This window comes from Brienomyrus brachyistius, chromosome 24 (genome assembly GCF_023856365.1).
Source record: "Brienomyrus brachyistius isolate T26 chromosome 24, BBRACH_0.4, whole genome shotgun sequence".
In the NCBI taxonomy this organism is placed as follows: Eukaryota; Metazoa; Chordata; class Actinopteri; order Osteoglossiformes; family Mormyridae; genus Brienomyrus; species Brienomyrus brachyistius.
This window is the reverse complement of record NC_064556.1, coordinates 8,785,269-8,795,825: the sequence shown is the minus strand read 5'-3', so window position 1 is coordinate 8,795,825 and position 10,557 is coordinate 8,785,269. Positions and strand designations below refer to the sequence as shown.

At 44.9% G+C, this 10,557-nt stretch overlaps 2 protein-coding genes across 3 annotated transcripts; one reads left to right on the top strand and one right to left on the bottom strand.

Annotated features, from left to right (window-relative positions):
* LOC125719849 (diamine acetyltransferase 1-like) lies at positions 1 to 2,620 on the bottom strand. Its single transcript, XM_048994654.1, has 6 exons — positions 2,322 to 2,620; positions 2,027 to 2,078; positions 1,836 to 1,919; positions 1,015 to 1,116; positions 876 to 916; positions 1 to 485 (listed from the first exon to the last, which is right to left on the bottom strand). Exons 1-6 carry the CDS (start codon positions 2,385 to 2,387, stop codon positions 318 to 320), a joined length of 513 nt encoding a protein of 170 aa, XP_048850611.1. The 5' UTR covers positions 2,388 to 2,620; the 3' UTR covers positions 1 to 317.
* Positions 2,621 to 3,704: 1,084 nt separating this feature from the next.
* On the top strand, positions 3,705 to 10,073 carry pdha1a (pyruvate dehydrogenase E1 subunit alpha 1a). 2 transcript variants are annotated; one of them, XM_048994637.1, is made up of 12 exons: positions 3,705 to 4,109; positions 4,617 to 4,637; positions 6,153 to 6,221; positions 6,304 to 6,477; positions 6,561 to 6,687; positions 6,798 to 6,889; positions 6,978 to 7,070; positions 7,145 to 7,300; positions 7,432 to 7,503; positions 7,732 to 7,799; positions 8,890 to 8,998; positions 9,101 to 10,073. In XM_048994637.1, exons 1-12 carry the CDS (start codon positions 4,053 to 4,055, stop codon positions 9,263 to 9,265), a joined length of 1,203 nt encoding a protein of 400 aa, XP_048850594.1. In that variant the 5' UTR covers positions 3,705 to 4,052; the 3' UTR covers positions 9,266 to 10,073. The 2 variants fall into 2 exon arrangements, with proteins under 2 accessions (XP_048850594.1, XP_048850595.1); XM_048994638.1 differs by lacking the exon at positions 4,617 to 4,637 and having other exon boundaries at positions 3,708 to 4,109.
* The last annotated feature ends 484 nt before the right edge of the window (positions 10,074 to 10,557 follow it).

Genomic DNA, 10,557 nt, shown 5'->3' with positions numbered 1-10,557 from the left:
TTTTCAATTCAGTACATTTTATTTAATGATCCTTCTGCCTTCTGTACTCTGCTGTTATCTAAAAAGAGATCAATGATAAAATACAATCCAGCCCTCATCTCCCTTTGTGTTATGTATATATTTCTGTTTTATCACTCAGGGAGCTGCTGTTATTCCGTTTTCACATGCTGGTTATTAGATTTGATAATTCAGGGCGGTGTCTCAAATATCAAACTGCCTCAAGTCGTAGTGTAAAGCAAATCTAAAAGTCAAGGTGAAAGAAGTTATTCTTTCTAACTGCATCCGGTGAGCTGTGCGGGTCCCGAGGACCCGGGCCTCTACTTGGCAGACATCTTGAGCAGGTACTCCTTGTCGATTTCGAAAAGCCGCCAGCCCTCCTCGTGCGAGAGGTCGGACGCGCCGCGCCGCTTGTAGAAATCGATGGACGGCTTGTTCCACTCGGCCACGATGAAATGCATGCCGCTGCAGCGGCTTTTTACCGCCGTCTGGGGGAGGGAGCATTGTAATAACGCAGCATTATGTAATAACACAACAAAATGTAGCAAGTTTTCATCAAATAATGCAATATTATTACATCATGCACTATGTAATAGCACCGGATTATTAAACTCCACAAAATGTGACAAATTTATAGACTACATTATAATTGTATATACATTTCGTTGCAGCATTACCCTATTATTATCATTATTGTTATTACTGTCGTTCCACTTGTTACATTCTGTCAAGTTATTACGTAATGCTTTGTTACAAGCATCGGCAGGCCGTCAGCACCCGTTCACTCTGCAACGGCGTAGCATCCTGCCCTGGGAGAGCCTCCCTGTGATTAGCAGCCATGGATGAGCGACAGATGGATGTTAATGTCAGACACAAACCTCACTCAGGGTCCTGAAGATCTCTGTCCCAATTCCGTACCCTGAAAGAAAGAGGAATGGAATTACGGCGAACTGCATGCAAGCCGAAACACAGCCCATGTGTGCGCTGCATGTATGTACTGTATATGAACTTCCACACCTCTGTACTCCTTCATCACGTAGAAGTCCTCCAGATAGAGCATCTTGCCAATCCAGGGGTCATAGGTAAAGTAGTACATGGCAAATCCAACGACCGTGTGACCTGCATGGAAAAATGCCCGGCGTTAATTATTGGCGTGTCCATTAAGGGGAAATGGTTTATGTTACACAAACACATTACTGCTGACAGGTCCAGTTTCACTACCGGTAATTTTTTTTCCCACAAATAACTGTGCTTCTATGCGTGTGCTTCACGCACCACAAGGGGTAAGATTTCACATGACAATTACCTCAGTGCAGCATTAATCACCTACGCTCACCAGGCTGCATTGTAATCAGAGGCGTAGGGACAGGACAGGCGAGGCAGGCAATTGCCTGGGGTCCCCAAACTGGGTCGATTACACAGTACATCACAAGGACAAATCTGCTTTGTGTACTCTTTTTTTCACAGCATAGTGAAAATAAAAGAATTGTGTTTATTAAATTGGAGGGCCCTATGGAGTGTTTTGCCTCGTGTCCCTAAAATCACCTCTGATTGTAATAATGGTAATAAATCTCAGTTTCTATACTTTTAGGCCTATATTGAGTGAAATTACGTATGTGCTACCTGTTCATTTAAATTTCACTTTTATGAAGATGTACTAAGGGCAGAATCTTAAATGACCTTTAAAAAACGGCAGGGGCGCTGCTTGATTTTGGGAAAGCATATCATATCAAAGAATATACTGGGCCACTAAACCAGACCAATCCAGTTACAATTGGGCCCTAAATTTAGAATCGCCCTAACTTTCGTCCCATTACGGCTCCCCCGAAATGCTGTACCGTCTGAGCTGCGGCGATCCTCCGGCACTTCGGCCATGATGCAGTGGTAAAACGGTTGTTCCCCGAATCCGTCCTGCAGCAGCTCTGCGGAAAACGGGCCAGAGAAGTTTGGTTAATAATCGGGCCGCCCGCACCAGAAGCTTGTAGAGCGGGTTTCGGACAGGTTCGGTTCATCCTAACCCTAATCCTACCTGTCTCCGTCAACACGACCTGCTCCTCCATCTCTTCGAATTTTGCAAGTTCCTGCAAAACAAAGTATTTACGTAGTACAAGTTAAATATTTTACTTAATAAAAGACACGCACTTTAAATAAATGTCGTAAGCCTATCATGTCAAGTTTAAAAGAATGGGTGTCCATTCACAAAGTTTGAACATTCAATAAATCAAAGTGTTTTATAGCCTAATCGAAATACAATAAAACTTGTTATATTTAATTTTGGTGGAAAGCTGCGTATAAGCAGTGGATATTTGGAAAAAGTCGGATACCTTTATGAGTCGCAATATGTCCGGTACGTCCCTGGGTTCCGCTTTCCGCAATATAAAATTGGCCATTTTCTCCTTTTATTCTTTTTCCCTTTTCTCACAAGTCCTCTGTATTTGAAAAGAAGCAGCAGGTGTTTCTTCATTCGCTTCCCAGGAGCGTCAACTCGGCAGTCAGTCTGGGATCCTGACCCCTCAGAGAAGAGATCACATTCACACCGAGGCTCTTAGGCGCCCGATACGGATCACGCCGCTTTATCCCGGTGGCGGACCGGAACGTTTCGTAATGCTCGGAAAATCCTGAACGTCACTGGTTCCAGCCGGTGACTAACCCGCTGTGCCGCATAAGGAAATGCATCCGGTCAGCCCCCCCCCCCCCCCGTCCCGGCAAAGAAAAAAAATGATTGTTCATCGTTTAACATAATAGTTATAATGACGCAATACATATAATAAGTAACATTATTATTTAATTAAGTACTAGTAATAATAATATTAATACAAATAATATGTGATTTCTTTGATCGCCTTAACTTTATTTGCGCTAATTTTGATTCATTTTAATATTCGTGTTTTTGTACTGTTACACAGATATAAAGGGAAATCTCATAGACAGCTCCCACATAATAGTACCAAATCCAGTCCTTGTGCTCCGTAAGATTTCCATTATTATTAGTATTTTAATAAATTAAACAATTACTTTATGTTACACATAAAAGTGAATTTGCTAGTGATGTATTACTGAGATGCATGTGGACGATAAGCATATATTAACACGTAAGGGCATCGATCAGTATGAAGTTAATATCAATATGAAGAAAAACGTCCATGAAAGTAAGACGTAAATTCCGCCAAAATTGTTTAATTCCTCCGGCAAAAAAGTGATGGTAAAATAGGCATAGCTAACCGGGGCGATTAACTGTGACCATAGACCTGCGTAGTGTTGATCGCCCTCTGCTGGTGCGCGGTGGATGCTGGGTATTCAGTTCACAATGACATTACGTAACTTTTACTCAAATTAATTATCGATGCCTTCCTTTTTCATAATATTTGTAGCACTTTAACGGTAAGAAATACATCTGAAAAATATACAACTTTTTCAATACTATAGTCTAAAGATGATTGGAACTGGTCTAACAATTTCGATTTTTCCTCAAGTGACTCGTTTTCTGTCGAGTCGAGCTATTTTGTCGAGTTAGACTACCGTAGTGCTAATCGATAGCCCTAACCCTAGCCCTTACTGTAACCCTAATCCTCAAAAACCCTAAAACCCTTACCCTAACCCCTAAAACCTAACCCTAACCCCCAAACGGTGGAGATGCACATGCGCAAAAAGGCTCGATAGTACGTCTCGATAGGTAGCTCGACTCGTTAAAACACCTGGCAGAGTAGTGACCTCAGTCACTGGGGATCGTACAACAAGGGTACAGATTCCTAAATGCAGTTCAAATACATATTTTAAAAACTGCTAAAAAATACATTCAGCAACCTTTCAACTTTCCGAGAACACCCTGGCTACGATCCTATACATAGCACGGCACACACCATCCACAATTTAGAAATATAGAGACACCAGTTAGTCTTACTACTCAACTCAGGGAAACAGTCCTATCGTCCAACTCAACTCCGGGCGGCGTTACGCTCATTTCACTCAAACTCCGGGCAGTTTCCGTTCGTCCACAGTGAAGGCTTAGCTGTTAAGGAGAGAAATATCCCTCATAAGTGCGGTGTTTAGATAGTATGAGAAAGATGTTGACTATCATTTCCAACGTGCTGAGGGCAAGCACCAAGAAAAACGTGAGTATACTGCTTTACATTACCTTGTAAATATATCATGCAAAATGCGGCCCGAAATAAATGCATTTTACCCGGACGTCCACAAGGACAAATGTTTTGTGTCAACCGTCCTGGGCCTCGTCCGGGGGAGTTTCGTTTGCATGTCAAGAATAAACTCAAGACGTTTATATGAACTATATTACACGGGTTATAAGAAGAGTCACCTTGTCATTACGAAACGAACGGCTTCTCTTTTCCGCAGTTCTCTACCGAAAGGAACTGAAATCGTTCTAATTTCCGATCATCCTGTTCGGGTGGGAAAAGGGAGTAAAACATGAAAAATTGCATATAACATGAAAGAAATTTCAGCCAAGACTCTGTACAATCATATTTTCGGTTGTCAGTTTCCGTGTTTTGTTGTGTGTTAATTGTGTGAGCAGGAATGCTGCTGTCCTGCTTGAGATTGGTACATCGAAAGAATAATGTGTGTTTTTCTCCCTCTACCTGTCTCTTCTGGGAGACCTGTAGGGGGCACAGGCTGTGTCTGAGGTAAGTACTGGTTGGGTGTCTCCCCCCCAGTCTTGGTTGTATCTGGATCACAGTGTTTAGGAAGCCATTATTCACCAGCCTGCTCAAGTGAGCTGTTCCTCCACATTCTTTATTTATCTCTGGAAATGTCACAGATGTGAATGTACCTGGCATGAAGTAAAAGAGTGACTTGGCTGCTGTCATTTGTATGGTTCCCTGAAAATGCACTGGATAGATGTGCGTCCCAGTGCTGCCTATCCTCTTCCATGATATCCATGCTTCCATCCTCTTGTGGCACATCCAGTGGTGGAACAACTACACACAAGGCCCTGGGGCAAAACATCGATCGCCCCCACCCTCCCCCTCGCGCACACACCCACATGCATTTGTGTATGTGGCGGCGCTGAACTGAGTTTTAAATTGTGGGTGCAAGAACACCAACACTCCCCGTTTTATCTGGGCTTGGGACTGGCATCTAGTTGAGCTGGTTTGCTCCCTTAAGTGGCTGGGTTAGGCTAAACTATATACATATTTAGAAAGACTACAATAAAACATCACAAACTATGTAGTCTAACAAAACGCAGTTTAAAGAAGGTAGCCTACCTGGCGAAATTGCAAACAAACAGAAGGCCTGCAGCATATAATAGCCAATTAGAACAGAAGTTGCTCAAAGTTTTTTTTTTTTTTTTTTTCTTTTCCTTTCTCTTTTATGCCCCACTTTTACTTTTAAACATTTTGAATTACCAACTAACGCAACCAGCCATGCACCTTCCTAGTCTTAATGTATGTCTTCAGACGGATGAGGACGTTAGGCAGCCTTTAGATCCTACCCATCATGCACTGCAGTTTTTTTTGCAAATTCCTCAAACGGAAAACCATTAAATAGAAAAGGAACAGCTTGTCTTCAAAACATTACTATGTATTATATTTAACGTTTGTTTTAGGGATTTTACAGATTTATAAAATTTAAAAAAATTACACCATACACCCACCATAATAAGAATGTATACCAAAAATGACAGCTATATAAAATTGCAAGTCACAATTATAACCTGAGCGACATATTCTAACTGTCAAGAGCTTGGGAGAAATTGTATTAGTGTACTTTTGTGTGTATTTAGTATATAGGAGGGGCCTCTTATGGCTGGAGGGAGGGTCCTGCGCTGGTGGCTCCACCCCTGGGCACGTCCATCTTCTACTGCAGTGTTTTCCAGTTTGATGCTCAGGGACCCACAACCGGTCCACATTTTTGCTTCTACTAGGAGCTCAGAGTCCTTGAGGACCAGATTGGGAAACAATGTTCTAGACCCCCCCCCCCACTCCCCACTCTGAGCTTCACCGAGGCCCCAGGGTTCAGTGCTGGGGAGATGGAACCAAAGGCTTTTAAACCATAGTGTTTGTGATGGTTCTGTATCGTGGTGACATTATACAGCAGTAACCAGTGACGATGACACATTTCAGATTCCCTCCCGGCCTTTGAGGGTGCGCAGGGGTGAGAAGTATCTGTGTGCCCACTGATGTGTGATATCTTCCTAGGGTGCCAGGGTGGTGGTATCTTCTCGTTCCTATGCCGACTTCACCCCTCAAGCCTCATTTGACATCAAGGTGAGTGTGTGTGCGCCTGTATGCTTCCATACCCCCGTACTTCAGTGTTTGAGTGTACCCATGTGCTGCATCCTGCTTTTAGAGGTGTGACCTGCATCGGCTGGAGGAGGGCCCTCCCCAGCAGGCGGTTCTGACCCGGGAGGAGGGGCTCCAGTACTACCGCACCATGCAGACGATGAGGCGCATGGAGCTCAAGGCAGACCAGCTGTACAAGCAGAAGATCATCAGGGGCTTCTGTCACCTGTATGATGGCCAGGTCAGGCCACAGATATGCCTGCTTTCGCACATTTGCGTGTAGGGGGAATGCAAAGCTGCTCACTGTCTTTGGTCACGTGACAGGAAGCATGTGCGGTGGGCATCGAAGCAGGCATCAACCTAACAGACCATCTGATCACAGCGTACCGAGCCCACGGCTACACCCTCACCAGAGGGGGCACAGTGCGCGAGATTATGGCCGAGCTCACAGGTGGGCAGCTGATGGGCATGAGGCACCTGGTGAAGCTTTTCTGGTGCTGCAGGTAGCATGTTGGAGTACCTGGGTACTAGGTGACACAGTCCTGTGTTTGATTTTTAAAGGGCGCAGGGGAGGCATCGCTAAGGGCAAAGGTGGATCGATGCATATGTACACAAAGAACTTCTACGGCGGGAATGGCATCGTCGGAGCTCAGGTACTGCTGCCCGCTCACTGGGACTAATGCAGTACCCTGCAGCAGGAGTGACGGCGCTCATCACCTGACTCCTCCCCGTTTGTGCCAGGTACCCCTGGGGGCAGGTGTGGCCTTGGCCTGCAAGTACCAGGGGCGCAATGAGCTGTGCGTCACGCTATATGGAGACGGAGCAGCCAACCAAGTAAGATCAGCCACCTGTGGTCGTCCTGTGCGTCTGTCAGTCCAAGTTTCCAAACGGTTGTGTTGCCTTCATAGGGCCAGATCTTTGAGACATACAACATGGCATCTTTGTGGAAATTACCCTGCATCTTCATCTGTGAGAACAACAAGTACGGCATGGGCACCTCTGTGGAGCGAGCTGCTGCCAGCACTGACTATTACAAGAGAGGCGACTTCATCCCAGGACTCCGGGTAGGCTGCGCATGTGGCTGCACTTTTCTGTAATCTGCCCTCCCAATGCCTGGTACCTATAGAGCTGGAGATGAAATGTTTCACGTTGCTGTTCTGCCTATGCTTTTCTCTCCGTAAATGTTTCCTTCCAGGTGGATGGGATGGATGTCCTGTGTGTGAGGGAGGCCACCAAGTTCGCCGCAGACCATTGCAGAGCTGGAAAGGTGAGTTTTGATTGGGCTTTGCCGCCTCCTGTTTTCAAAGAGCCGTATAATGAGTAGGGATGCGTGTTAGACTTGCATACTGCTGGCTTTGAGTTTGCCCTTAGAAAAGGTCACGAACAATGAATAGTGAGATGATAAAGCAGTAGGAGATGAAGCCCGCAGATCAGTGCAGGTGATCTTGTTGGTGTACCATGGCACAGTTAACGTTAATTCCACATGACGTTTCAGGGTCCTTTTCTCATGGAGCTGCAAACTTACCGTTACCATGGACACAGCATGAGCGACCCTGGGGTCAGGTAACTATCGTCTGAGGATGTGTTACCAGCAGATTGGTATTTACCGATTACCCAGAATGCTCGTCCCTTCACGCATCACCAGCATCATCTTTGTTTTTCCTTTTCCAGTTTGTTCCCGTGTTTCTAGCATTTTCAGCGATCAAGGATTTTTATTTGTCATCGTGCAAGCGGATTACATAAGTACAACAAAATATCCTAGCTGCCTCTGTGATGACTTAACATACATACAAATGTACATGCGTATATAGTATTGGATAAATATTATGCAAAAGAGGACAGGAATATGTGGGAATTCTGAGAAATATTTTCAATAAACTACATAGAGCACTGTTGTGGAGTAGCATGTGAAACTTGACGTATACAGATATAAAGGTTTGTTTTGTAGTTTAATAAACTCGAGGTGCCGTGATAATCATGCAGAAGGGTGACTGAGTCACAGCAGTGTTCAGGGTTACAGGCCGAGGTGGTGTGTCATCATAGCGGGTGGGCCTGGAGGTCAGCCAGGAAACAGCTCGGGGTTAGAAGATCATCTTGAGTCTGGCTGAGCGGGCATGTATGCTCCTGTATTAATTACCTGATGGCAAAAGACTGAGTGAATCGTATCCAGGATAGGTATGGTCTGACGGGATCCTGCAGGCCCTCCGGGGGCAGCGGTGATAGCATTTACAATCAATGTCTGGCAGCTGTAGTTCAGTGGTGTTTGCCTGCACTGACTATGCTTTGAAGGACTTTTCAGTCAGCATCCTACCAGTACGGAGTACAAGGCTGTGATATCAGGTTGCTCTCTGGTGCACCTACAGAAGTCAATCCAGAGCCTCCTCAGGAAATAGAGGCGCTGTTCTGCCTTAGTGATTAGAGAGGAAGACTTCACAGACCATAAGATGTCCTCTGATTTACACTCCGAGAAACCTGAAACCGAATCTCTAATTTTAGTACGCAAAGGATTTCGTCGTGAATATAGAAGTAGTGTTTCCTGTAGAATTAACCCCACACCATCCTGGTCCAGAACCATCTGCGCTCTGTGTGCTGTATCATATTCCTGTCCGTACCACACCCATCTTTAAATCCTAACCCTTCCTCTGACCCTCAGCTACCGCACACGTGAGGAGATCCAGGAGGTGCGCAGTAAGAGCGACCCCATCTCCATGCTGAAGGAGCGCATGCTGAGCAACAATATGACCAACGTCGAGGAGCTCAAGGTCGCGACTCATCTCAGATTTACTTCCATAAAAGATGAACATCCAATAAATGACTCTGCACTTCGTACAGTTAGGTGCTAATGATACTTTGCGTGCACACAGGAGATCGACGTGGAGGTGCGCAAGGAGATTGAGGATGCCGCCCAGTTTGCCACCACTGACCCAGAGCCTCCCTTGGAGGAGCTGTGCAACCACATCTTCTATAATGACCAGCCCTTGGAGGTCCGTGGCACACACCCATGGACCAAGCTGAAGTCCGTTAGCTAAAGTCCTTCGTAGCCCAGCTGCCCTCCATTCCCCCTCCCCCCAGTCCTCCCCCCAAGTTGTCCCTCAGCCATCCAACTGAAGCAAGGCTCGTTTGCTTGCTGGTTATTTAAGGAAAAGGGGAGTTTTGCAGTAGACATGATCTTGATGGCATATTTCCACTGGGAGCCCATTTTATTCTGATGATCAGTGTGCTATGTACTGTGCTTTGTATGTGCAGCACAGCTCTGACTGGTCAACCAGAGGTTGTTTAATCACTACTCAATGTTTACAGGTGTAATCCAGTGTTTCCCAACCCAGTCCTAAGGGACCCTTAGTCCATGTTTTTGCTCTCCTGGAGACTGGGAGAGAGCAAAAATGTGGACTGTCTGTGGCTCCGCAAGGATCTAGATTGGGAAATGGTTATGTTTCAAAAACATTTCAAAGTATTACACCTTGGGAACCATTTTCTCCAGCATTAATTGGCCTTGCTCATTTTTTCACAAAATGGATCAAAAATTGAGAGCTGTGGATGGAAAAGGCTTTAATGATGGCTAGGTTTTCCATCAATCTCAACTAGTGTGGTTTAAGCGGTGGAAAGTTGGCTGGATTTTATGGAAGAAAGGGGAAATTCTGTGGGAGATAAGGTTGTGTCCTTGGCAGCCACCTGTCAACTGATCTGCATTTTTAACAATTTCACAGTTAGAAGTATCTGTCCTTTTTTGTGCTTGTGGGAACAGAGAAACAAAGGGGATGTGTGGCGCAGCTCAGATGGCCAAAAAATACTGTAACACTCATGTGGAAACATGAATAAAGACCATATTTGTTGGAACTCTTCTACATGTGAATCAGTGTCAGTGTGGAACTCAAACATAATTTTATCATCTGCTAGAACTTCGAGGACGATAGCTAAATCTAACCAGAACCAGATCCTTCCTCTTTACTAATGCTTGTTACTGCTGGTAACATAGATGTTGTTAGTCAGGACTGGCTTCCCTCGTCCATTCATCTTCCCGCATCTGATCCTGTACAGTTGTGGGCTGTTATCTTTGTCCAAAATCCTGGTGACCCTTCTCATTATCATATTCTATATTATAACTGTGCCCTTGAGAGGTAAAGTGGGATATCCCACAAAAACAAAGTTTTGAGAAAATGAGCTCCAAAGAAAAAAAATCCAAAAAAAATCAGTGTGCCTATACCCTACAATTGATATATATCATATGTAGCACAGAGGTATGACCTAGATAATAACTTATCCAATTGAAAATATTCAATAGAAAGGGAGTAGGGGTCAAAAATGTGGGATAGCCCACTTT

What these genes read in the sequence shown, in the direction of transcription:
- LOC125719849 (XM_048994654.1), bottom strand. Translation starts at nt 2,387, where the DNA reads ATGGCCAATTTTATATTGCGGAAAGCGGAACCCAGGGACGTACCGGAC. An exon ending in ACATATTGCGACTCATAAAG is followed by an intron (nt 2,079 to 2,321) that starts GTATCCGACTTT and finishes TTTGTTTTGCAG; the next exon opens with GAACTTGCAAAATTCGAAGA. An exon ending in CGTGATGAAGGAGTACAGAG is followed by an intron (nt 917 to 1,014) that starts GTGTGGAAGTTC and finishes TCTTTCTTTCAG; the next exon opens with GGTACGGAATTGGGACAGAG.
- pdha1a (XM_048994637.1), top strand. Translation starts at nt 4,053, where the DNA reads ATGAGAAAGATGTTGACTATCATTTCCAACGTGCTGAGGGCAAGCACC. An exon ending in ATGGCATCGTCGGAGCTCAG is followed by an intron (nt 6,890 to 6,977) that starts GTACTGCTGCCC and finishes CGTTTGTGCCAG; the next exon opens with GTACCCCTGGGGGCAGGTGT. An exon ending in ATGAGCGACCCTGGGGTCAG is followed by an intron (nt 7,800 to 8,889) that starts GTAACTATCGTC and finishes TCTGACCCTCAG; the next exon opens with CTACCGCACACGTGAGGAGA.